Below are 26,959 nucleotides of genomic sequence, written 5' to 3' on the forward strand. Positions count from 1 at the left end.
GAAGGCCACAGTGATGAGAGAAATGCTTTATGGCCCTGCACCAGCCTTGCTGTGCTTGAGAAAATACAGCAGTGATGGAAGGAGTGAGTTCAAATGTGGAATTCCTGTGGCTTCAGTTGAAGAGCACAGGGCCAGAAGTGACCATGAGCACTGTCTGTTCCTGGCATGAGCCTGTACTGAAGCAGGGTCCACCCCAAGGTACCCAGCTCCAATAGTCCCTCTTTCCAATGGTGAAAGCTTCCCCTTAGCCAAGTGACACCAGGCATCCTCTCTCTCCTCTGAGGTCGGCAGGCTTAGAAGCACTGTTGCAAAGTGACAGAAAGCCTGTAAGAAAAAGTGTTAAAATTGTCTAATTTAGGAAGCTCCTAGAACTCATCTTCCTGGATGTGGGAGTGAAGGTGTCAGTAATTAACATGTGGGACCGCCCAGCTCTCCTCACCCACCTGTGCTCTGTGTCAGGATGTAGCTTGCAGTCTTTTGCTCTCGTCCATCAGAGTGAGACCAGGCAAGTGGCCAGATGTCAGTCCTCAATTTCAGTCACGGCTCTGAAGCAGTGAGGCACTTGTTTCTTAGACAGATGTAATGAATAGTCAGCTGGAATAGTGGGCAGGGAAACTGCAATCTGGGAATGCTGGATACCAAACACATCTGTCCAGCTGCTCTGATGAGAAAATGAACACACACTTCCTTGTACCCAGGGCTGCACCCCAAGGCCCAGCTCTGAGCAGCCCTCTTGCCTTTCAACAAGACATGCCCTGAGTCAGGCTCTAGCCAGAACTCATAGAACAACTTTACTGATATTAACTGCTATTATTAACTGCCTGATCAAAGTAACTAATTTCAAATCTCTCTTTTACACTGGTTTATATCACGTCTTTGGTGTTCCTTTTTTCCCCAAAAGCCTTCACACTTGACGGGCATCTTTCTGTTTGTAGTGCTGAGTTCCTTTCCCCAGCCCCAGTCACTGCAGTCTGGAGTGAGCAGGGCAGGGTGGTGGGTGCAGCCAGGCAGCAGCAGCAAGGAGAAGCAGCCACACAACCATGTTCTATACAAGCCATTTATTTGAAATGCCAACTATACGTAGGGTAAAGTCAGTGTTACATGCTTCTCAGCAACAGTAGAAAAATAGAACCAGTGAAAACCTTTTTACAACTGTAATGATACTCAAAAGAGAAATGTATTGTTTTACAATGCATCACACAAGACTAGAATTCAAGTTTGGAGGTACCAAAATAAAAATACTATTTTTTTTTTAAAAAAACACTATGTACAATTGAAGCGTAAACAAGTTTTACAAAGTACTGGTTATGCAGGTTGTAGAAAAACACTTGCATAGGACATGAAGTCAGTTTAAGAAAGTTTTCTGAGCCTTTAGCATTGAAGGCACTTGACTTTATACCAGTAACAACACAAGGACAAGAAACAAATTCTTAACACTGCCGAGGGCAGGGCTGCCTTCTGGCAGTACAGTAATTACAGAAACCCCAAATGCGGTTTTACAAGTTTCCCTCTAAGCTGTTCCCTGCATCCAGCAGGGCTCATCACCACCTCTACCATAGAAGCGTAGAATTATTAGAAGAACAGTGCCTCAAACAGCATTAGTGTTCTTTCAAAAAAAAAAAAAAAAAACCCAGAAAACCAACCAAAACAACCAGCCCAAAAACCCACACAAAAACCCAACCCCTCTAGGCCCCCCATTCCCAAACCCAAACCAAAGAAACCCCTAAAGACATACATTTGGGACATTCCAGGACCAAAACCCAAGGCTTACAAGTACAGGTGGCCACAGCCTTAATTTTCCTAAGTGAAAATCCTTAAGAACAGGAAAACACAATGTGAAACTGCCAATCAACACAGCAGTTACTAATACACAATTACAATAATTCCGTGGAACAACAAAACATTTCAAAGGAAGAATGTGTTTTAGGAATTAAGTTATTCATCTATATATTAAGGAAAAGAGGAATTGGGTTTGGGGAAAGGGGAATAAGACCTTTTTGCATGTTGCTCACTAAATGCAAATCTCAGCTCTCTCTTTAACAGAACAAGGAGCATGAGTGTCCCTCATTCAAAAAAAACAAAGGTTATACCTCTATCCTCAAGCAAAATAGTCAATAATCTATCATCTCCATCTAATTTATAGGACGAAAAGGTGTCAATTTCCAGCCTAATCAAAAAGTGCTTCATGTAAACAAGGAGCTTCTGCACCAAAGTTTCAGTAGACAGAGAACAAGGAGTAGCAGGTAGCACAGGTACGTGTGGTGTGCGAGTGAGATGTAGGATGAACACTGGCTTCTGAATAATGCTGCCAGGAAAAATGGTCTTGCCCCTCTGCACATCCCAAGTAGGAAATCCTGCTCTGGAGTACAAAAATAAACTTCCAGTAATTCAAGAAATCCTTCTTTTCCACTTCAAACCAGCTGCCATCTTCTTCCCAATTCAAAATATGCAAATGAAAACACAGATTGTCTACATGGCCTGATTGTCTTTATGGCCTCAGAAGGACTCGTCTTTCATTCTGCATCTACTTTTAAACACTTTATTAATTCTTTTTTAAATACTGCTCAGTTCCTGCGACTTCAGAAACAATTTTGTATTCTAAAATGCAGACATGTCCTTCCCAGAGGCATTTCTCACCAGTTTATTCCAAAGCTAAAGCATTTCATGATTTCCCTCAAACCATAACCTCAAAACTTCTCATCTTCATCAGCCACACCCCCCCTAAATTTCAAGCTTTAAAGTTCTATCTGTAGATCTCAGTCCCACCTCTGCCCAAGTACACAGTGCCACATCAAACTATGATAATCAAAATAGTTTTCCTGAAATACATCTATCAGTTTTAAGCAAAAATATTGAGAATAGTAAGCTTTCTGAGGACAGCTGTAATTTTTTAGTAGTTAAGCTGCCAACAGACACATGATCCAAGTCCAGGGAGTTTCAGGATTCTTGTCTGTGCTGAAAGTTACTGGTTCTAGTGAGCTGGTCTCATGCTGAGGAGGACGAGACCCTCATGTGCAGTTAGACAGCACTGTGCTCACATCTTCAGAAGAAACCCAATGAGCCTCAGCCCCTTAACCTGCAGCAGCACCATCTCCCTACTGACACCTTCTTGCATTTAACAATGTTCTACACCACAGTCCCATGGAAATCCCACAGATGGGTGATGAAGCCAGGACCACCCAGTGCCTTGACTGTGGGCAAAAAATAAGATAAAAAATGCTGACAGAGGAAAAAAAAAAATCTTTCCTCACCCACAAGACACATCACCTGCAGAGTTTAGGCAAGTTTCTGCTCCAATCCTATACCATGCTTTCCATGGCTGCATCTCAAAAGGAGATGCAGAACTACCATGGAAGTAGGGCTGTAGATGTGTCTGCAGGAGATACAGAGTTTATTGGTTTGAAGACCCATATCTTCATTTATCAAGAAGCTATTTGGTAATTTGGAAATGCAGTATTTCAGTAACACTGTGTTGTTACCAGGCCCTTCATACTTTAATGAAACACATCAGGTAACAATCTGCCATCAACTAAAACCAAAAGTAAAGTTGCAGCAAGATTTCTGTTAAACAGTATTAAGCACTTTGAGCTGCAGGAAACAATTCAACCTAACCTTAAAGCAGTCCTTAGGTCACACCTGGGATTAGTTTTCTGCTACAGGGAAACTCATTATAGAAACTGCATTTAACCCCTCCCAAACAGGACTTTACCAGCAATCACTACTCTGCAGTGGCATCAGATCCCTATCCTGAATGCAATGAATTTGTTGTTAAAACTGCACAGTGAGTATTAAGGATGTACTTCATAATTGTAACCCTTCCCTTGGTGCTCTGCTGAACCCTGCCCCAGTGGCAGGAGCCAGCCCAGATCAGCATCCTTCCCTCCTCACATCCTGTTAACAGGGGAATCTCATTTCTGTGCTTTCAAAAAGCAAATCAGGCAATGGAGGTGCAATTTAAAAGTGCAAAAACTTCACACGTGTGGAGATGCTGAAGCAGTGACTTCACTTGGATTCTGCTCACAGAACAGCTGCACCTGTGGGGCCAGCACCACGTGAGGCCAGGTAAGGAACACTGAAAGACATCACTGAGAGTGAAGCCCTTTTGTAAGCACAGGCAGGAGAAAGCAAGGCCATGGGCTGTCACCCCAGCACTGCTGGGGAGGGAACCCTCCCCGTGTTCAGGCAACAGCGAAGGTTCCGTGCCTTGTCTTCCTGACACTCCATGAGCCAGCAGGAATCCGCTCACCTGGTCTTCACTTACCCATGAGTGAGCAGCTGGAAGAACAAGTAACTACTGTAATTTTTACAGTATTTCTAGGTTTATTTCTAAATGGGCAAATCAGCAATTCTAGTCTGTCTAGTTAGTAAGTGCTTCCTGCTTCTAGGTGATCATAGAGTCCTCCATGGTCACAGCCAAAACAGAAGTAAACAGACTCATACTGTCATATTCCAGTGAATTTCACAGGAATTTGGATTCCTAAATATCCCTCTGGATTCTTAAAACCCCAAATATAATTACTGAAGTGGGTTTGCTATGTGTAAGACCAGCTGCCAGAACTTTTCAAACAAAAATTAGATTGGATTCTTGCCGGTCATAAAAATCAGGAAGATTTCAATCTAAACAAACAAACCAAAAAAATCCAACTAAAAATGTAGGGTTTTTGATGTGCTGTTCTTTGGAATTCCTATAATTAAAAAATAAACACATTGTTATTATCTCATAAGAAAATACATTTCATAATGTGCAACCCAATGCACATAGGGAATTGGCATGTGAAAGGGTAAATGCAAAAGTATGAAAATACAGTCCTTTAAATGTGACATTAAAGTTTAACATATTAGTACAAAACTAATACACTAAAATAGATGTACAGGTGCAAAAGGCTACCAGGTTGTAGAAAAAAGGTACCAGTTTCTGTTTTTTTAAAAGGCTTAATTAAATCTGCTCCAAAAAAAATTGCAACAAAATAAACCCAGAAGCAGCATTAAAAACCAAACTGATAACATGCTGTCTCTAATAAAGCAATGTATGTACAAAAGAAGTGAGCGAAGCTGAATTTTTCTGCTGGCATGAAAGAATTTCTGACAGAAGTCAGGCCAAAAGTTGCAAGGAATGGGATGTTTACAACTCTTAGGCACAGAGAAATAGTGGAGGTTGCTTTCATAGGGCAGATTTTTTGTACAGGAAGTCTGGTTTGTTTGGAGACCTCCTTCCTCTGCTTACCCCATCTTCCCTTTCCAAATCTGCATTTCTCTGTGCTCCATGTTCCAATGGCTCATCATCTGCCAGTCTCCTACTGGGTCTCTCTTCGGGCACGTCAGAGCTGTACGCAGAGAGTGAAGGTCTGTTGGAGGTTAGCCCATAGGTTAAATCCGTTTCCATCTTTGTTCTTCCCCTGACGTGAGCAAGGCCATTCCCAGCATTTTCCTGGGTAGCCAGTGCCAAGTCCAGTCGCTGGGGAGGTTGTTCTAAGACATCGAGGTGTATTGGCTCATTCTTTTGCCTGTGTTGATGCCCATCTTGCGAGAGCAGGTATTCCCTCCTAGAATCCTCTTGCTTTTTAGGAGATATCTGGGAAGGTAGATAGGCTGACTTTAAGCCACTTGGTGATGCCTTATTGTGGCTGTACAAATCTGGGCCAAAATAAATGCCTTGTGAAGGCGAAGGACTGTGCCTGTTGGGTGCTGGAGTAGAAGGTCTGCATGCAGCATTAGAGAAGTCATAGAAATCAGGATATTCCTGCGGATTTTCTCGAGCATCTATTTTTTGCTCTATTGCATGTTTTTTCCGAGAAGTAGGCATGTGTCTGTTCTGAATACATGAAATGTGCTGGGGTGGGCCAGGCCCTACCTCTGTAACTGCCTGGCTCAGCTCCGTGTCCACCGTGAGCTCTGGTAATCTTCTGTCTTTCAAAGACATTGCTGACACACCCATTGCAATGTCTGGCATCAGTTCATTTAGCAAGGGCTGAGTACACTGGAAAAGAAAAGAAATTGGTCCATGGGTACAAAGACAAGAGCTAAACACAAACTGTATTTAGGATGGTTTTTGTAATTCAAAACGGCACTTTCTTAATCTATTTTAGTCTTGCCATCTTCAGCCTGCAAGTTTCCTGCACTGTTTAAAGAACACATCTATACACCAACCTTCACCTTCCTGCTTCTTTCCTTCATGAAGCTGTTGTGTCACAATTACAGCTCCTCTTAAATGCATTTTGCCTTGAACATGCAGTAAAGGACACTGTAAAGCTGAACTTTCTTAAAGGCAGGCCTGCTTTAAGCCACTTACAATCAAACCAAACAAGGCACTTGGTGCAGAGCCTAACAAATGGTTTGTCACAGCACGCAGTTCCAGTGCAGGGAAGCCACGGTACACGTGTCATCACTACAGACACCCTTCTGCTTGTGTTCCCCATTTTAAAGCAAGTAAACTGCAGAAACGTGTGTGCAGGAGAGCTTCAGGGCTTGGGGAGCATCAGTCACAGGGCTCACTAGATCCACAGATTATGTGGAAGCTGTTGTGTGGCATTCTTCTCACCTACCCCATGCTTGCCTCAGTGCAGAATTGCTCATATTAGAGTCTTCCAGACAGAAGAGTGAGAATTTCTACTTACATTTATCATTTCTCATAAAAGCAACTTTAGTAATCATTGATTAACAGTAATTCACAAATTGCAGAAAGAACACAGAACAAAAATATCACCTATATTAAGCCTATACTCCCTCTTGCATTACTTATGGATATGTTCTAGCAGAAATATTTCTGATATGAAAAGGGTATGAATATAGTTTCCTTAGGGAACTCACTATTGATCAAAGGAGAGTGACATGCTATGAATCTCACCTTTGACCAAACAATGGCACACATTTCTAATATGAAGTTATATATTTTATTCAAAAGTAGAAAAAGAAGTGCAATATATTTAAGACAATTGGAAATGGGAATAAAATAAAATCCATTTTTCCAATTAGAACTCGAGGATCAAATCTGCATCTATTGTGCCACAACTACACACTGACAATTTTTTCACTGCAGAAATAAATTACCAAATTTTTCATTCAGCACTTCCTGTATTTCACAAAGCTAAGTCTTTATGGATATCTTATAGCTCATTGTTTTTATTGCATCACATTGTTCAGCAACTATAATGACTGCTTTTATGTGCTGTAACAAACCCCTTTGTATCAGCAATTACCGATTTCTGCTTGCCAATTCCTTTTCAAATACACTTCCCAGCTGTAAAGCTTTCATACTCTTCACACATGTATAAAGGCAACAAGTTTACTCCACACTACTTACCTGTAAATAGCCAAAATATCCCCACTACTTCTACCTGTGAATTACAGTGTGCAGTCCACTACTGAAGTTGGCTTAAGCTTTGTTTTAGTGTAGAGCAAACTACATTTGTCACACAATGGGCAGCTGAGGTCACTGGGTCTGTTCAGCCTGCAGAAGACTGAGGGGAGACCTCACTGCAGTTACAACTTCCTGTGAGGTCAAGAGGAGGCACTGATCTCTCTTGTGACTAGTGAAACGACTGAGGGAATGGCTTGAAGTTGTGTCAGGGGAGGTTTAGACTGGATATTAGAAAAAAGGTTCTTCACCCAAAGGGTGGTTGGGCACTGGAACAGACTCTGTGGGTCCCTTCCAACTCACAATATACTGCGAGATTCTATGATTTCAGAAGATTCCTGAGTGCCATTTGCCCTTCCGATAATGCTCTTGCCCTGGAATGTTCTTTGTCCCAAGGATTAGGGCATGCCTTTGGGATAGAGAATGCTGACAGACACTTTGGGAGAAAATCCTAACCAACAAAGACGCTCCTTTTATTTAATAAAGCCAAGTTACTTCAAGAATTCTCTCCAGCTCCTACGATGAGGTACTTTGAGTGGCCAGAAATAGGAAAAGAGGGGAAATCACGACACTTACCACTTGTTTCTCAGCTGCCATCACCGCTGCCGCCGCCGCCACCGTTTGCCGGCCCAGAGCGGCGGTGTTGGTGCAGTCGGGCGGCGCCGCCTTGGCGCCGGGCACGTAAACGGGCGGCGCAGCTTTGGGGGCGGTCCGCGAGTGGAACAGAGAGTGGTTACACGGGTAAGAAAAGGAACGGGAGGGATGTTGACTTGGCACCCTTTGTTTCCAGCCCACTTTGAACTGGTTATGAAGAGGAGTTGCTGGTGGGTGGTATGGAGGTGGAGGAGGGGGCAATGGTGGATGGAAGGCCACGAAAGAGTCCAGTTCTGTAAACATGGTTTCTGCAGTGGGAGTGCTGTTGACACGACATCGTCCAGATTGTCTCACTGTCAGCAGTGGGCTTTCATCCCCAAATCGCTCATCAGGAAAGAATTTGTGAGGATTCTGCAAAGACAAAAAACCCAGCATGTAACAAGACAAAGTAGGAAGCCATCTAGAAAAATCTCCCAAAGTAACACTCTCAGAAACATGCTAATACTGTAACTGCCTGGCTGTGCTACATACAAGCTCATCAACACTCAAGGTGGCTACAGCTACCACACAAAATAGATAGGGTTTTTTTAAAATAAGACAAGCAGCATCAGATTCACTCTAAGTTGACCAATAAATGCATTTGCTTTAGCACAAGTGTACAAACAGAAAAGGGCTTTTCAGTTTCCCAGTACTGACACGTACTGTGCAGACCTACAGGATAAGTTACCACCTTTTCCCCTCTCTGTTTTAAGAATAAATAATAATCTAGGTTTCAAGTTATGGTTCTACTGTTCTCATCAACTCTCTCTTTAGCAGTTTTATTTTGTCCCCAAGCCTCCTGAATGACAATGACTCTTGAGAAAACTATTTATACTTTGCACTTAGAGCTTTATAAAGTCATATACATCAAATGCAACTGGCGTTTGCACCTGGACAGTCACGCAGGCATTTCAAAGCACTTGTGCACGTGTATGTACACACAGCAAGTACTCCTACTGCAGAGCACACAACCAAGTCCCTTCATGGTGTCACACAGCCATTCTTTATACCTGCAGGAGCTCAGCAGCAGCATCAGAAAGGCCGAATTCGCGCAGCACACGGATCTGGATCTCGTAGCTGACGGTGGCGCCTTCCCCGCAGTTCAGAGCGTAGGCTCTCTGCACCTGCTCCGTGTGGCGCAGCTCCTGCAGCCGCCTGATCATCTCTTTCACAACCAGGAGATTGGGAACTGGAGGGAAGACAGAGAATGGCGTGGGGCTAAGAGAGAATCCTTTTTTTCAACTGTAAGTTTGATTGCAATGGTTAGATTTATTCTGAAGGAAAAATCTAACATCAGGCTGCCTTGGATTTATTTTTTTAAGAAGCATTCTGCCAAGAACTGTTCAACTTACACGTGTTCCATGGAGCATCATTAAGCCACATGGGATAACACACATCATACAAATGATAAAAACATACACCCCTTTTCCAGCTTCTGCTAGAATGAGCCACAAATGGAACTTTCTTTGTAAACCTCTTATGATGCAGGAATTCCATGATTTGAGGTGGGGGCAGGATATCTTAAATAACAACTGAATGTTCCCTCATGAATTGCACAGGCCAAGAATTCATTGATTTTTTTGGCATACACTTCATACTTCTAACGCAGTTCTATAATCACAAGACCATAACACCAGTATGTAACTAGAGCAAGAGCATTTTACAAAAGTTACACGAACTGTAAGCCAATAAAAACCTGTTAAAATTATGTTGTTTTATGCAGTCATCTTGAAATAATTTTTTAAAAACCATTCCAAAAGAAAGTCATGTATAATTTCGGGTATTTATCCTGTTGCAAAACTTTCTCATGCCACTTCTTACTGCTGTTTGATGACAAATGATATTTCTCTGTGGTGTTTCTGTCCCAAGGAAAATGTGCATATAAACAGAGAAGACAAATCCAGATCTCTGAGTGTTTAAGTCCTGGCATCTGATCCTTTACTAGCTTGACAAGTGTTATGCATTATCATGACCAGATGTCTGTAATGAAAGCTCATAAAAATTAAACAGATCTTACAGCAAGAACGGTGTGAAAAGACACTTGCATTACAGAGAAGGAGAAAACCCAACCCCACACAATTACAACTGGTTCCAATTTCACAAAGTTTACATTGGTACTTGAAGGACTGTATGTAGCACAAAATATTCATCCCTCAATGGAGTTCCTGTACTGAGAGGGGAAGGAACCCATTCTAACCACTCTTCAAGGCTTGTAAATAAGTCTTCTATGGTACCCTCCACACACACTTAAATTCTTCTGAAAAATCCTGGTTTAGCAGCCAGATGTTTAGCTACAGCCAGCATTTTGCTAATACTTACAGAAGAGGATCTAAGAGAAGTCTGAAGCAGTTCTCCAAAGTAGTAGGCATAAAAATTATATAAGGTTTTAATTAAAAAATAATGTCTTCTCAAACTCTGGTTTGTTCTGTTTTTTGATTTTTTTACTATTATTTATATGAAACACATGGAAGAAAGATTATGTATATAAAACACAATTCTCTTGGTTGTAGGATTTCTAATTCAGACTGAAACTGGAAAATGTGTAAAGAAACCAAATCACTTGCAGAACCTGGCCTCAAATTAGAGCAGGCTTCAGCTGGACTCATTTTACAACAGTGCTGCAGAAGGAGCACACACTGCCAGCAGGTTTGTGCAAACACAGCCCTCAGGCAGTGGGCCCGAGGAGAAGGCAGGCACAGAGGGGAGCGGCCGAGCTGTGAAGCTCCCCCTGCTCTGAGCCCAGCCCAAGCACCATGGAGGTGACACTGCCCAGCTCTGCCCCAGCACTGCCTGTGCTCATCTACTCTTCAGGAGGGATTCCTGTACAGGTCAGAGCTTGGGACAGGCTTTAATCTCCTCACATTAACTGCCCCATCTGCCCATTCTAGCACAAAGGCATTGGGAAACCAATCAATTCTCTTGCTTAATTACAGGACTAAGCAGAGCAGACAGTTGCCAGGACACAATTCCTGCACTCCAACTACTGGCCAGGATCAGAGCTCGTATCTATGTTCAAATCAAAGGACTGGCAATAATTCCTACCTATTAAATTGCACAGAACCAAGATGCAAGGGAGTTTCAGATTGGTCAAGATGTGTCATGCTTGCCAACAGAGCCAGTTTTTGCCACTTTGGCAAAACACTGAAGAACTCTGAGAACCTGTTGCCTTTCTCAACTTCTTTGGAAATTAAGATTGAGCAAAGCGTTATCAAATTCCTAACATATTAAATACTTTATATTCAATTAGTGGTAAATATATTTACACTTTTCTGGGGAGGGAAGTCAAAATACTATACTGCACTGCTGAGATGCCACAGTTTTGCTGAGAGCTCCAGATTTCTAAACAAACCATTGGTACTTTTATCAAATTTTTCAAACAGAAGTTTTTAGAAGCTCCTTTTCAGCTTTATCAAGTTTCTTCCCAGACCACAGGAAGTAAACAGATCAAAACCATTCTACAAATTTTCCTAGAAATCTTATAACTAAATAGTGTTTCAAATCTTCTTAACACTTCAAATTAAATTCTCTTGCAGCAATTTCAATCCATTAATTTTGTCCTGGCTCTAGCATTGGTAAGAATAGTATATCTACCTCCTTTCAACATAGTTAACTGAAGAGAGACATAATTGATATACAAAGAGCTTATAAAATGGGGAATGCCATAGGCACAGCGTCTTCCACTTCCTTCATTGAATTAAAATTTAATCTTGGTCATTTAGCTATGTAGTCCTGCCCTCTAAAATATCTACTGACCCTTCCAACTTGTCATCAGTTTCAAGCTTTGCCAGTGTTTTCTCTATGCACACTGAGTATTAATGGGACAGGGGAAAGGCAGGAAGAGCTAAATGCTTTAGGAACTCCACTAGATACATTCTTCTAATCTGATACCAAAAGATCATATGCATAAATGACAAAATATATTTAGTATATTTTCCTAGCTTGCCTATGGGGAATGTCACATCAATCATCCTGAAGTCAAGAGAGGACATATTTACTTGAGCCTATAAAAATGTACTCTGACACATTCTTTCACAAGGAATTAAGCTGGTTTGGCTTCAAAGCTTAAGTGGATTTGGTAAATTGAAGTAAATGTGTTTTGAGTGCCCACTTCCAGTACTTTTTTGGCATACTAAGTTCAGCTGATTTCCTTTCAAGTTATGTTCTCTGGCTTTTGATTTTTGAAAGAAATTTTCCAGACTCACAGATCTTACCTATATTAGACAACTGGTTTGTAGAAAACTGAGAACCCTGTAGAAAATTCTGAGAATAGAAAGCCAGGCTCCAGCAAGTGTTCTACTGTGTTGAACCAATCCAAGGGTTTTGTTCTCTAACTAGTCACTCTGCCCTCCAAAAGCAGTTCATGTCTTTAGGACAGACTGTCCAAGGAAATGATGTTGTTCAATAACTGACACTCACTCCACCCACACACTCCCAGGAGATCACTCGGCCCGGGAAGCAGTCAGCAGCTCACCTGGGATCTCGTTGGCTATAACTGAGGGAGGGCTGCTCTGGTTGGTGCTGACTTGCTGGTGGGTGATGACGTGGCAGCACTGCGGCACCGCGTTGTTCACCATGTACAGCGTGTCGGGCACGTTGGACATGCGCACCATGCGCAGGCGAACGAGGTCGGTCTGCTCCACCATCATCTCATCCAGCACCGACTGCAACGACAGCCCCAGGCTCCATGAACCACTGCACACACCCCACTGCCACGCTGCAAGCACAGCCCCAGAGACACCAGTCCAGCCGTGTCTACACCACGGTAACTCTTGTCACATCACAACAATATCTGGCTTTTCATCACCATTTTCTGTTCCATTTTCCAGTCATGATCACAGCTGAGTTTCAGAGCTGCGAGCAGGCAGGAGAATAGTTTGAGAAGGACACTTGGTTTATTTTAGTCTGTCACATTAGAACTGACCTTCACGAGGCCAGACTCTCTGGACTTAAAACAATTACTGCCCATGAGTCTCAATTTTCTGTGCCATTGAGTAGAAGGCACTAGCCTGAAAATGAAACATGTTTTCCCCAGATATCTTAAAGAATAGAAAAGGATTTATGCCTACCCTTTGAAGATTCTTACTTAAGATCAAATTAATTTATTTCAAAAAATGGGACTCTAGCAGGGGAGTGAAAATATCAAATATCACTCATTCACAATTTTTTCATTTTACAATAATTAAACTATCTATAGGAGGACTAAAGTTACCAGAGACTACATATAAGAGTCCTCTCCCTAAGGTTAAAAAGCCTTAAAATGTTTAAAAAAATATTAACAGCATAATATGAAACCAGTACTAACAAGTAGGAATTCTGACAGGGGTATGGGGGGTGCTAGAATGCTCTTTTTACTTTGGTTAAATACTAAAGCACTCCCATAGCATATACCTGAAAACTAAGAGTCAAAGCTTTTATCATGTTTTTGTTAGTTTTAGCAATCCAAGACACAAAGAGAAGATTTTAACCAGCCAGTTTTCTTTTGCTATTTTAGTGCCACCTGCCACTCTCTAACTGCTGTGCTCAAAATAAGAAGTAGTTTTATTTCTTCCCTTCCCTCACAGAGGACATCAACATTTTATACCTTCATAAAACAAACTGACCAGAGCAGCTGTCAGAGCCTGTAGGTGATGTGGATGTACACAGCTTCACCTAACCCTCTTATTCTGTTGTCACCTGCTGGGACTCTCAAGCTCTCAAGTCACAGCTACCTGAAATGGTGGCATTGGTCAGTGACACAAAAGGCTCTCATTCTGTCACACAGAATGTGGCACATTCCTGCCCCACGCAGCACCATCTCCACCCTGCCAAAACGCCACCACCAGAGATGCTACGAGATCTTTGGCTTGACAGTGCTCATGCAAGAAATTAAATAGGGAAGCGACTGCCTGAGAGGGAAACAAAGGACTTCATTCAAATTGGACACGGGATACTTATTCCATTTTGCGGAGGATCACAAGATTTTGGGTATGTTCTGATTCAAACAAGATGAATTATCAGTCCTCTGCCGAGTGGAATAGCAGTTCCCCATCCAGCTCTGGGGGAGCTGGGGAGCCTGAAAGAGCTGGCACCAAGGTTGCTGACTAGCTGCAGACTGGGACTCTCAGGCTCTCACCTTGCCATCCGCCTGCCAGGAGGGCTGCCGAGGAGCTGGGCCGGCAAACTGGCTGGAAACCAGGGAGGTTTCCCTCAGAACGTTGCTTTGTTTCCGGTGGAATTTCATCAAGATCTGTCTTGCAAACATTTCAATTTTGACAAAAAAAAGTTTTGTTGAAATTTTTCTGACCAGTTCTAGAGACTTGAGCCTGATGATCAATCTTGTAAGTCTTGTTAAACTGAAAATGTTAGTATTTTAGGCCAGTACATGTAAAGAGACATAAAACATCCCAAAATCTTTCCCTGTTTACAGAACCCCCTAATGACTCCAATGTGAAAACAGTCAAGTGTTGCTGATATTACCTTAGCCTCCTCCACATATGGCGAGAACAGTCTTGGCCGCACATATATTCCAGCATTTTTTTGCCGCAGCCAGGCATTTGACTTCCCACCTTCTGATGTTGGTAGCATGTCTGAAGGAGGAGTACTAATCAGGCCTCTCTTCATCTTTAAGAATCAAGAAAGAGTTTTATGGTTTTTAAAATATTAATATGGTAAAAACTTGCAATAAATGCATTCTTTACACTGAATCCTTACACCATTGATTTTTCTTTACCCTTTTGATAGATTTAAAAAATGCAAAACCTAACCAGAACAAGAGTGTTATACATCTATTACTCTCAATGATTTTAGAAGTTAATCTTTAAAATAAATAAACAAAACCAACACCCACCAAAGCAAAGAAACCTTCACACCCAAACACTGCAGCATGTAAATTACAAAGAACCCAGAGATGGTATGTGTATGAGACTACTGACTTACTGCATCACTCAGTACTTCACTATTCATGGGTAAGATGTGCTCAATGCGGACAAAAGGTAAAAGTGGAGACAGGATCTCCCTCAGCTCTTCAATGTCAAGATCTCTCCTCTTCACACCTCTTTTATTCACACTGTGAGCAGTACCACTGAGTAAATTAGGCTCTGTGGGAAGGAACAAGACATGCTAAGTCTTCACCAGAAAGTTTAAAGAGGACAGTGGGAGGTACAGGGTTTACAGGAAGTTACAGAAAAGGAAGGAAAATTCTCATTTTCTATCAGTAGCACTCATCAGCACTGTTCCACAAAACTGACAACTGACCATGGCAATTGCTGCTATGGATGTTTAGTTGACAGGGTGTTGGACTGGTTAAAGGTTGGACTCCATGATCCTGCAGCTATCTCCCAACCTAAATGATTCTACAATTCTGCCTCACGCCTTAAAATCTTACATGAAGCATCGATCAAGACAGGTTCAGTTTATATCAGCACAGCTCATTGGCACAGCTGCCAGTTTCCAAGTGTAAGCCAGGCAGAAAATACAAACAGCATTTGAAGTAAACATCTAGAAAGCCCTATTAAGAGCTATGCTATGAAAGCAATTGTAGCTTCCTGCTAGCAGTTCCCTCAAGGACTCTCTCCTGTAGCTCCTCTGTCTTTCCCCAGCAGTTTTCAAAGACTTTCTACGAATTAAGGTCTGAAGAGTCCTCAGGGATACGTTATTCTAGCTTCATTGTGTATCCCACCTCAGTAACATGGTGTCAAGCCCACTGAAATTGCTCTCATGGTCACAGGACACCTATTTATACCAGAAGTGGCATCTTCCTGGAGACAGAAAGATGACCATAGAGTCCACATGTGTATTTTAGGTATTGTGCTCAACCTGAATTTGACCGACTAGCTTCCCTTTTTGAGGAAACCTGTCAAACATACCCACCCTCCCTCAGTACATGCAGCTCAAGTTTTGGCCACAGCTCACTACATTCTCTAATGCTTTGTAGCCTTTTAGTGACACCATCACACATTCAGAGCTGCAATATAAGGAGTGCCACTGAGGAATTTAGATGAAATTACTAGACAAGTCTGGCCCTAATCTGACAGAATTTGGCGTCACTGTTATTTCTGCTTTTGTTCATTGTGTTATCTAATGATCCCAGATAAGAGATTTAAGCTGTTTACTTAATGAATTCCAGACCAAGAAGCTGTGCAGTGATCCCAAAGGAGCAGCTTCTGTCCCAGCCCAGGTCTGTTACTGTTTAACTGGCTCCATTATGTTCCAATGTGCCTTAGGACAATCACTTGGAAAATCCTGTTTTGGAAATAGGTTAATACTTACTCAGGACAATAGAAGCACATCCTTTAACTAACTTTTAGTCGAATTTCATAAAACATGTCCATGACAAAGCAGGTGTATTGCAAGCAGTAACAGTAGATTTCAGAAGCATGGCCAGCCTTCCCAAGACAGTAGTTAACTAGTACTGCTGTTTTTACTCGGGCAGGTTCTTCCCTTTCTGTCCCTCTTCTGGCACTATGCAATTGACATTTTGTAGTGCAGATAAACTACAAGATCCTTGCACTTGCTATTGGGGACATACATGTTTAACCTACTTCCCATATCCAGTATGTGTAAAATCGCCCTTGAAGTTACCACTGTAGCAATAATGTGCATCTAGGCTCACAAAAATACATTTACATCTACTTTAGGGAAAACACTGGTGCCACTTGTTGGCTTGTTTCTCACTACCAAAAATTCCTGTCAGAGAGACACACTCACACTGAAGCAAAAGGCTGACACAGTAAACTAAGACTACTGTGAGAAGCCTGCATAACAAGATACTGCAGGGTTTTTTTATCTGATTAATTAGTTACGAGAAAAATAATTCTGAGACAACAGGAAACCAACCAGACTTCAAAAGCAGTCAGTCATAGAGGCTGAAAGGACCTCTAAAAATTTGGTTCAGTCACAACCAGTGCCCTTTTCCCACACCTCCCCAGGTAAGGTACAACACATTGCCCTTCACTGCATCCAGTTGGGATGTGAATACCTCCAAGGATGGAGACCCCACAACTGATCTGGGCAACCTGTGCCAGTGTCTGACCATCTTCACAATTTCTTGTATTTCACTTCATGCCTTGCTGCTTCATATGCTCTCCTGGGTGCCAAGAGAAAAGTGCTGCTCTATTTTCTTTGCTTCCTGCCATTAGATATTTATAGACTCTGCTAAGATCCCCTCTAAGCCTTTTCTTCTTCAGGCTAAACACTCCCATCTTCCTCAGAATGCTGTGTTCTCATTTTAGATAACAAAACCTTTAAAGAAAACAAGAGCATTTGCTTTGTTTTGACTATACTATGGACAAAATAGATTGAATTTCCCGAAGTTACAGAGGACTCACAAAATAGAACTGCCATAAATTTTCGTTTATTTAGTTTAGTACTGCATGATTTAAAGGATCCTCACCTCGATCTGCTATCCTCTTCATCAACTGGTGTTCTCCCCATTTAATCAGATATTTAAGAATATCTTGTTCACTTGCCTGTAGAAAGAGAAAGTCAGTAATCTGTATATGCTTAATGTCACATGCACACACACAAAAGAAAAAAAAAAAATCACAGATCTTTTACAGCTCTAAAGAAACACAGTTGTACCTAAGCATGAAGTATTTGCACTTCATGATCTGCTTGCCGCTTACTCCTAATATTTTAAGCTGCCCTACAGGTATATCACCACCATAATTTCTAGACTCATATTACTTACTGAATCCCTAAGAAAAGGAAGAAGTTTTGTACAGAAGAAAAAAAAATTATTTAGTATGGAAACTTACAAGTATAAAGTTTGAATTACTAAATTTAATTAAAGGGGGCAGTTCTACCTCTGGGTGTTTCAAGCTTTTGTTTAACATTACAAATTCAGCAATGTAAGCTCTCACGAAAGATCAACAGTACTGTTAACTGTAATTTCTGAGGAGTTTCAAGTAAACAAAACTTTTTTAAAAAGACTTTAAATAATCTCCAGCACTTAACCCTTACAAAGAAATAAGACTGAGATGAATGCATTTAAAAAAACAGTAATCTTTAAGCTATTAAAGGGTGGTCGTCATTATACAGGTATCTCCCCTGAAGAGTAATAGCAGCAAAAATTCAGAATCTTTCTGTTGGCCAGTACAGTTCTCTCCCCCTCAAACCACACAATCACTGAAGTCACAGAAAAAAAGAAATTTCTGCAATACTTGTCAGAGAAGGTATTTTTCTCTCTCCATGAAAATAAATTGAGTTTTCTGAACCATTTCTAGTTTATTAGCTCCCACTGCCCCGAATCAGCATGTGTGCTGTTACAGCAAAACTACTCCCACCATGTAATTTTATAAACCTCTTAAACAGGCAAGGCAAATGTTAGGTTCAGAAATGCTTTGTTTAAAATAATTTGCATCCATTTATAAACTATTATTTAGACTCATAAGCAACAGCATATACCACATTTGGCTTGTGTTACAAGCCAAGAACAAAACTATTTTCTTAATCATTACTTCCATTTCATTTTTTCACATATTATAGAAGGAGTGCTTAGTGTGTACAAGCCCTCTTCAGCCTACAATTTAAAATTTCCTGGCAATGGTATAATCCATCCTGCTACTAGCAGGACCAGCTGTATTCTGCATTGCAGGTTACCTGTAAATAGTCAGACTGAATAGCTGTGAGCAGGTGGTCCTTGCTGAGCTCGTAGAACACCTCTGAAGTCATGACCTGGGTGAACTCCTCACAGAGGAAATGTAGCGCTTGGCGATGCACCCACTTGGAACCGTACGGCTGCGAGCTCCACTTCAGAATGGCAATTAAGGTGTCCAGAGAGATGCTCTCAGCAATAATATCTTCACAGCCTACAGAACAAGGGCAACAATCAACAGCTTTGTTACAGAGGCACTTTGAGCCTGAAGGAATAATATATGAGACCAAATCTGTAATAGAAAGGGTTATATACACCCAGTGAGAGTAAAGACAGGTGCTCTACAGATCAAGGCTGAAAATAAAGTTATATTTTGACTAGAAGTACAGTAATTTTAACAGTGGTTTATGATTCCAACTATACAGTTATTTACTTCTTAAAGGCACATGAAGCATAATGGCTGCTGGCATGCCTGGATAAACAACTGGAAAGCTAGTTCAACCCAATCAGAAGCTCCTTTGGGTATCTCAGTGTTTAACACATTTTAACATTGGGAATTTGAGTCACTGTTGTTCACAGCAGATTCACAGAAAGCCATGAACTGTAACAAAATTGGGATTTTTGCCTGTATCACTTTGGTTGTGGACCCTCCTGAGACAGACCATGCAGAGGAGAAGAAACACAAGCTGTAACAGTGTCGGTATTCTGCTACTCGGTACAGGGTGAGGGCAGCAAAGCATCATTTTCTGACTCAGAGAAGGCAGGAAGCAGTGGATGGCTGCTCCAGGCCACCACGATGGCCTCAGTATCCAGCAAGGCACAGAGGATACCAGGACAGGGAACACATTCTCTAACAGGGAAGCAGACGAGAGGCAGATTTATGGAGAGTCTGCTACAGTTTCCTCCCTACCCACTGCTTTATTAGGATCTGCTCTTTCACGGGGTACCCATCTTCTGGAGGTGAGAGAGTATAGTTAAAACTCCAGAAAAGAAATGGAGCTGATTTGGAAGAAATGAGGGAAGATGTACTGTGGGAGGGCTGAAAACATGGGTACCTGGGACTATGGAGTTAAGACAGATGGTACCACAACGCTGATAACTTGTCTCCAACAGTACTTTGTTGATTTCATTGGTACCTCTGGTTTAGCACAAAGATAGCAATTTAAAGAAAAAATTCTCAGAATTATACATTCCAGTCTCAACCCGCTATAGCCACAAAATTACAGCTGTGCTTTTGCTTATAAGAGGTCCCCAAACAGTTCAGAGCTACATATCTACACTGCGATTTTACTTCTTATACATCATCATTTTTCTCTCAGTTTCAAAGATACCTAAAAACGAAACTTTGTTGTTTAGGGATGTGTATAGCATCACTGAGCTCTTGAACTAAGCTGAGTAAAAAAGTGTTTAACACAGTAATCTCAATCCTAGTCAAGACAAACACAGGTCTCCAGACCCTACATATTTTTGCACTGGCTGCATACAGATAAAACATTTGCAACAACAAACAGAAATAAAAGAAAAATCTTACTTTTCTACATAGGACAGCATACAGAATATACAGCGTTCATTCCGCTTCCATTGTAACTAATAATGTGAAAGATATGTTTTTAAGGAGTAGGTAGTAACAAGTGAACAAGTTTCTTCAAGTAGGAGGGAATGTGTCAAAGGAGCTACTACTTAGAAGCAAAGTCACTAAAATGGGAATTTAAACAGGAGGGTTAAGAAAGTAGTAGAGAGTAACAGTTTAAACATGAGGTTATAAATTTACCTGTCCTATTAGACACACATATTTATACCCAATACCATAACAACTACTAATGTGGTAATTGTAAGAACAATATTCTATCAATAAAATTTTCTAAGCTTTTCAGGAATTTGCCTGAATGTATAGAGTTTTGGACCAGTTCATATTTAAGCAAAACTTTCCTCGACAAACAGCTGGATGATTTTTTTTCACATGTCTGATTTACCTGAGAAGAGGAAGACTGAATGCAGCCGTTGACAGAAAGGCTACCCAAAGCACACACATTTCTGGGGATGCAGCACATGCAGCATTACACTGTGCATCCCCAGAGACACACTCTCCATTTGCTTCTCACAAAGGGGCGAGTGGCAAGTCATGTTTCAACACAACTGCTTTGTCCTTCACCATTCATGAAATAGTATGGCACCTCTCAGAGCCACCCATCACCATGAGGTTACACATCATCATTACTACTACAGTAGGAACAGATGCCTCATTATAGATATTGTCCTCTAACTTGCATGGCAAGCACTGGCCTTAAGTGAGCAGTGCACAGGCAGCAAAGATGGGTTGGAGGCACTTGGGGCATCACTCCAGTCATCACCAGAACAGGTAAGAGCAGAGGATGAGAACTGTTCTGAAATACATTCCATGGGTTCGAGTACAGGTTAGTAAAACTGCCCCCTCCAGATAGGGGAATTCCCCAGATTCCTAAAGGATGAAGTCTTAGGTCTTAAAAAGTTCTGGTCAAGAATCTGAGAAATAGCCTTAAACAAACAAACAGACAAGAAACAACTAAATCATCCAAAATCCAATTTATCATCAAAAAAAGCCCCAAATACTTCAGCATATGTCAGAAACAAGAGTAGATGAATCTGAAGCTTTCCATTTCAGGATCCATTTTTACCCAAACAGCAAAGGGCTGACATTGCATTTAACTTTGTCATGCGAGTCTCTCAGCTTTCCTTTTGGAGCTCAAGAAAGGAAAATGTTAAATTAGCAACAAACCTGGCACGTTAATGAAAGCAGTGACTAGTTGCAATTTGCTTAAGAGAGGAGTTTGACTCCCATGAATAAGAAAACAAATAGTTTGAAACCATTATTTAGGGTCATCTGCACTCAGCCTTCCCCTGCTAAATCTTAACACTATTTTTTTGCATGCAATTATTCTGCTTGCATGCAAGCTGACTTCAGCAGAAACTGCATTCCCCCGAACTCTAAACACCACACGTAAGGACTGCTCCATTTCAAAGAGAGTAAAGTAAACCCACACACTGAAATCAGTCACCATGAAACTCGAACTACAAGAGCAGAGACTTATCTCAAAATTAATGCCATTCCTAGCATTTCACCTGACATTTATTTTTGAAGCAAAGATGCCTGCCCCCTGAAAATACACTAGCATGCAGTTCCAAAGATCTGAGCAAAACCGATTAACAGAAACAGTGCACCAGCTCAGTCTCAATTCTTCTGTCAAGTTCAATTATTGCACAACTAACAATAATATAACATCAGGTGAAAAGCTCATTAAGGATGACTAACAAATGAAACAGTCTTTTTCCCAAGTAATTTTAGCAACGGGTCAGAAGTATGGGATTATTAAAAGTACTTCTTCTGAAGTAAGCATAAGGTAATAATTAAAGTGTTTTCTGAGCTTCTAAATAAATTGGGGCAACCCAATTCTAGCTATGGAAGGAATCCAATTTCCTTTCTTCTTTGGCAGAAATTTTTTCTGCTTTAACAATCAGACCCTTGGCAAAACAGTAGTCATCTAATAGCCACAGTATTGCTCTTCACCGTGGAATAGAACATATTTTCATGCGAATACTATTTTTTAATACTCGGGCAGCAACAGCCTTCCCAAGATCCATCTCAAGTGTCCCACAGTCTTCTGTGACCATTACTATCCTTCAGAGATTCAACCTGGAATCTACAAAAAGGAAAGATAACTATAATTTTGCACAAATTATGCTATTCCATGCATTACTTTTGCTGGATGTCAACAGACCCTGCCTACCATCAAGTCCTGTCTGCTTCTGCAGGTCTCTCTCAAATGCAGTCCCACAGTCCTTCCAGACAAAAATAGCTTGAGTCCATGTTTAGCATTCTAGCTAGTGAGTGGCTTGGGATCAGGATAGTTGACAGACCTACTGAAGACAAGTTAACTGCCTTCAACAATTGGCAAAAGTGGCATTAAGCAAAACTTTTACTACAAAACTGTTAGCTTGATTTAACTTAATTCTGTGGTGAAGACTTTCCCCTTAAACTTGTGCATACCAGTGGAGCCAATGAAAAAAAAGTAGCAAGAATTCATCTTAATGCTGAACTGGAATCAAGAAGCTATTCAATGTTTTTTAAGTTTGTCACATTAGAAGAGACCATGCTGGCAATCATAGGAACCACAGTTTTTGAATTTTTTGAATTTTTTTTTGCTACCCTGGATCCCTGGCATTTCAGTATTTCAGCCCTCCTAAGATCAAGAGTACTTCTGATGCCAAGCTGTATCTGCTTTTGGATCAAACGCTGTGCTACTGAATATGGCTTTATAATAAAGTTTCTAAGTTCTTATACTTGTCAAGAGTAAACTCAACACCTAAAATAAAAGCAAAGGAAAGCAAAAAGTTGGAAATTGAGTTCTCTCTTGTCAGTCTTATTTTAAAAAAATTCTTTGAATCAGGTGACAGAAAAGGTTCTCAGGCAAAACTATTTCATAAGGTCTCAGTATCCCAACGCCTATCACAGCAAAACATTCTGTACCACCCCCTCAGAGGGACCATTCATGACAGTGGGCAACACGGCCAAGATGCAGTAGAGGATTCACATATGTAATGTAGCTATCTCAAAAAACTAACATGCCTGAAGTCAAACTTCCTTGCAACAGCAGGGCAGTACTGTAAGACTGGAAGTGGGGAGTATTTTAACAACGTGTGATGAACAGGACTAGGGAACTGATCTGGTTTTAGTAATTGCACTACAGAAGAGCAAGGGATAAGTGACATTAAGCCAAATCTTTGTGAGTCCGTGTGTTAAAATCATTACACAGAGAGCAGCAAGGTAGCATGAAGACAGAAAAACTGCAGCAGAGGGCAGAAACAGGCAGGAAGAGCACAGAAATGCTCTATTAAGGGATGTGCTCCAACCTCCTGGAGGGGGCTCTAATCCTCATAGCCCCTGTGTAAGCCCTGAAGAGCCTCACTTTTGACAGTAACAACTTCCAGAGCACCCCAAAGAGCAGTGTCAGTCCTATTAGGTACAAATGGGTTTCAGTATGATCAGCTCTGTTGACCAGATATACTTGCTGATTAGTTATTTTACCCAAATTAGTTCATTCAAAGATCCATTTCAGTTTCTATTGAAACATAAGTGACAATCCTCAGCTAAAACAAATCAAGAGGAAGGCAGAGGAAATTCTAGATGAAGGCTGTCCTGCTTTACTTGGACGGTAAAGAATCATTGCACATACTCATACTATCACCGTCTTCACCATAGGGAAACTATCTATTAAATCACAATAGTCAGAAAAAGGAGTATCACTGTGTTAGGAACAGGAAAATTTTCATGGAAATAGTCAAAGCTGCTGAAGCTGAAGAAAAATTACAACATCTGGATACTTAGAAAGGTCCCTGAAGACAAATCAAACTAAAATCTGTTGAAAATAAAAACAGCTGATCAGAAGCTTTAAAATACATCAACTTCACTTGACACTCAGTTACAAACACCCAGGCAAAACTGAGTGAAATGGAGAAAAATGAACTGGAAAGAGTATCCAGACTTAACAAAATAAGCCCAAAATATTTTCCATGAAACCAGGGAAACAAGCCTTAGCAAGCTGGAAATTGGCTAGCAGGAGGGAGTTGAAACAAAAAACTTTAGCCAAGGGTGTGGAAATCTAGAGAAGAAACTTAAGACACCAGCTACCGTGAAAGCCAGCTGATGGGATCAGTCAGTACTTGGGCAGAACTGGACACCTGCTGCACCACAGAGTGGAAAAACACTGCCACAGGTCCAAGCTAAGAGATGTCAGGAGAACTGCCTGCTCAGTGGCCTCCAACACCTACACAATACTGTCTCTTCCACATCACTCTGCATAACATCTAGAAGTCAGATGCTTTGAGTGACAGCTTCTAGCAAGAAGTCTGCTATCCGAGAAATCAAGGAATAGGATGGACACTACTGAAATTAAAATCTCCTATCTACCTCATGATATGAATCGTAATCAGTGAGGACAAGATGCTACAATTAAGTCTGAAACAAGAGCAGTGGTCACAACTAAAGCACATCTTTAAGTGATCTCAGTCACGTGCAGGCATATAGTTTTCCCTGACCAAATAAGCTTCCTTTTAATTTTGATTATAAGATTATACCAGAACAGTACTTCCGTGTCTGCACAGTACCAGTGACCTAAACATGAACTCTGCAAATTAAGTATGAAACTATTAGATTCTGACTCCACTGGCACATACAGCTCTACAGAGTGCTTACTGCTTTCTCCTGTAGCTAGGGAATGCAGCACCAATTTGTAAAAATCCTAATTAGGTGAAGTTAACATCTAGAATTTCAATATCTGAAAGAGTGCCAAACCTGCATTTTCTAATATTTGATAATTTAATAGATTTCAACACTTGGTGATTTTACTGCATTTCTCCCCAATGTATAACGACAGTCCTACCCCTCAATCTCACTATTTTTGTGGTCAGAAAGGGATTAACTATGGAATGAAGAAAACCCCTGAATGCCACTACATCCGTCTACCTTCTTCCTGTGACCACTCCCAGAACACTACAGCTCCAGTTCATCCAGAGGGACACCAGGACCAAGCCTGCACTGCTGCACTTGCTGGCTCCAGCCACTCAAGTGTGCTGCTGCAGTACAGCTGCTGCTGCTGCCTTTCTTCTCACTCGCTTAGAGGTAGTACTGGGAAAAACCTTCCAGGAAAAAGTAGAGATCTTGTTACCACTGACTCATGGAATATACATTCCAGAGCAGCACTGTTCTGTAGTGCATTACTGAAAAGAGTACCAGTTTAGGACATGCAAGCAAGCAGAAACAAACTCAGCACCAAATAAAATATCAGCTCATTTTTCAGTATTTACTAACATAGAAATTAAAAGGCATTTTCCTATGTAAAAGTTTACCTAAGTTTCTCTTGAAAGTTCTATCTGTCATTGCTTTTCTGCTTTGCTATAACTTCACCAGAGCACCTCCAGATCACAGTTATTCCAGTTTAGGCTTCCAATCTGAGGAAAAGAATAGCACCCTATTCATTTATGAAACACTGCATAATTATTCAGTGTAATTATTCAGTGTCTCACTGAGGGTTTCATTCACCATTTAATTCTCTCATTAGTATTCCCTGAGCATGTTAAATCCTTTTAGTACTTGTTATATATGTGCATGCACCAAAACTGAGAAACTGCATCACCTCTTTAATTTAAACCCATTTTCCTTTTTGGCTTTCAGCTGATCCACAGAGTGTTCTCAAGTATTATTAGCTTGTGCATATCAGATAGAAATTAACTTAATACCATAGTTCAACTATAGTAAAACTTCTTGCCCCTTCTGAAACATTAAGTTTCTTGGTGTACTGAGAAGTAAACAACAAAAATAAGAAAGATGCAGATAGACAAGAGAGGGTCTGAAGGAGTGCCATGATGTTGATCAAAGTACTGGAGAACTTAGCCTACAAGGAAAGACAAGGAAGTTAAGTCTCTTCTCTCTCAAAAACAGAAGGTTCAGGGAACCTTGTCACAGTATTCCCAGACCTGTAGAGCAGCTATAAAGAGGACAGAGGTTCTCTTCTCACAAGAAGCCACATGAAGAGAACAAGAGGCAACAGGTATCAATTGCATTGGAAAACATCTCAACACAAGATGTTTTTGCAATGAGAACCATCACTTCGCCAGAACAATCTCCCCAGGGACACAGTGCAGTCCCCATCACCGGTGGTTTTCAAGAAGTGATTGGACAGAATGCTGGACAATCTCACCTAGGCTCATTTCTCATTCGGACAGGTTGGATCCTATATCTTTTGAGGCCCCTTCTATCCTAGGCAGCTCTATGACTGGATGATTCTGAGCCACAGAACAGCCCAATTGCATCCTGTAGCGCGTTGCCTCAGAAAACACATTCCCTTTGATCTGTGCCAGTTTTATTGCAGTACAATTATTTCTGCTTTCAGCATAATCTGAAAATTAGTTTCCTAATGGCAAACTCCCCATCTATTAGTTTCTCATATCCTTATCACTCAGTTTCATGTAACTATTAGGAGAACCCATTAAAAATATGACCTCTTCCTGCAGTGCTTATACTGCCCTTTCCTGTCCACTCTTTATCAAGTTTCCTATTTTACTTAGAACTACTTTATGGCTTACAATAGAAGGTTTCAATCTCGTCAAATTTAATTTGGCAGCTAGATGTTATGGATGTACAGATCTACTGTAAAAAGTTACTTTTGTTTAAAGAATTAAACTAGTTTAAATAAATTATGTTGCTGATACACCAGTGAGTTCCATTTTCCCTTTCTCAGCTCAAAAGTAAAATTCTTATTCCCCATACTGAAGCAATTCCCACACTTCATTATACATCACATGACCATGAAATAGCTCAAATCAACAGACAAAACTGTGGGCAAAGCTGCCCCCACAAGAAGTAG

General features: G+C 41.0%; 1 protein-coding gene across 3 annotated transcripts in view; it reads right to left on the minus strand.

The window, feature by feature from the left end:
- Window positions 1–1,043: 1,043 nt before the first annotated feature.
- Window positions 1,044–26,959, minus strand: part of BTBD7 (BTB domain containing 7) — a 50,863-nt gene continuing 24,947 nt past the window's right edge. For 2 of the 3 annotated variants that reach the window (XM_014884490.2, XM_088166164.1), the window contains exons 4-12: window positions 18,566–18,774; window positions 17,358–17,433; window positions 14,903–15,063; window positions 14,444–14,587; window positions 14,100–14,213; window positions 12,459–12,648; window positions 8,998–9,176; window positions 7,931–8,359; window positions 1,044–5,977 (exon numbers count right to left, since the gene is read on the minus strand). In XM_014884490.2, coding sequence (XP_014739976.1) covers window positions 5,162–5,977; window positions 7,931–8,359; window positions 8,998–9,176; window positions 12,459–12,648; window positions 14,100–14,213; window positions 14,444–14,587; window positions 14,903–15,063; window positions 17,358–17,433; window positions 18,566–18,774 — 2,318 coding nt within the window. In that variant the 3' untranslated portion in view covers window positions 1,044–5,161. The remainder of the gene's footprint in view (window positions 5,978–7,930; window positions 8,360–8,997; window positions 9,177–12,458; window positions 12,649–14,099; window positions 14,214–14,443; window positions 14,588–14,902; window positions 15,064–17,357; window positions 17,434–18,565; window positions 18,775–26,959) is intronic. The other variant, XM_014884488.2, reaches the window with a different exon arrangement.

This window comes from Sturnus vulgaris, chromosome 6 (assembly GCF_052056855.1).
Source record: "Sturnus vulgaris isolate bStuVul1 chromosome 6, bStuVul1.hap1, whole genome shotgun sequence".
NCBI classification, from domain to species: Eukaryota; Metazoa; Chordata; class Aves; order Passeriformes; family Sturnidae; genus Sturnus; species Sturnus vulgaris.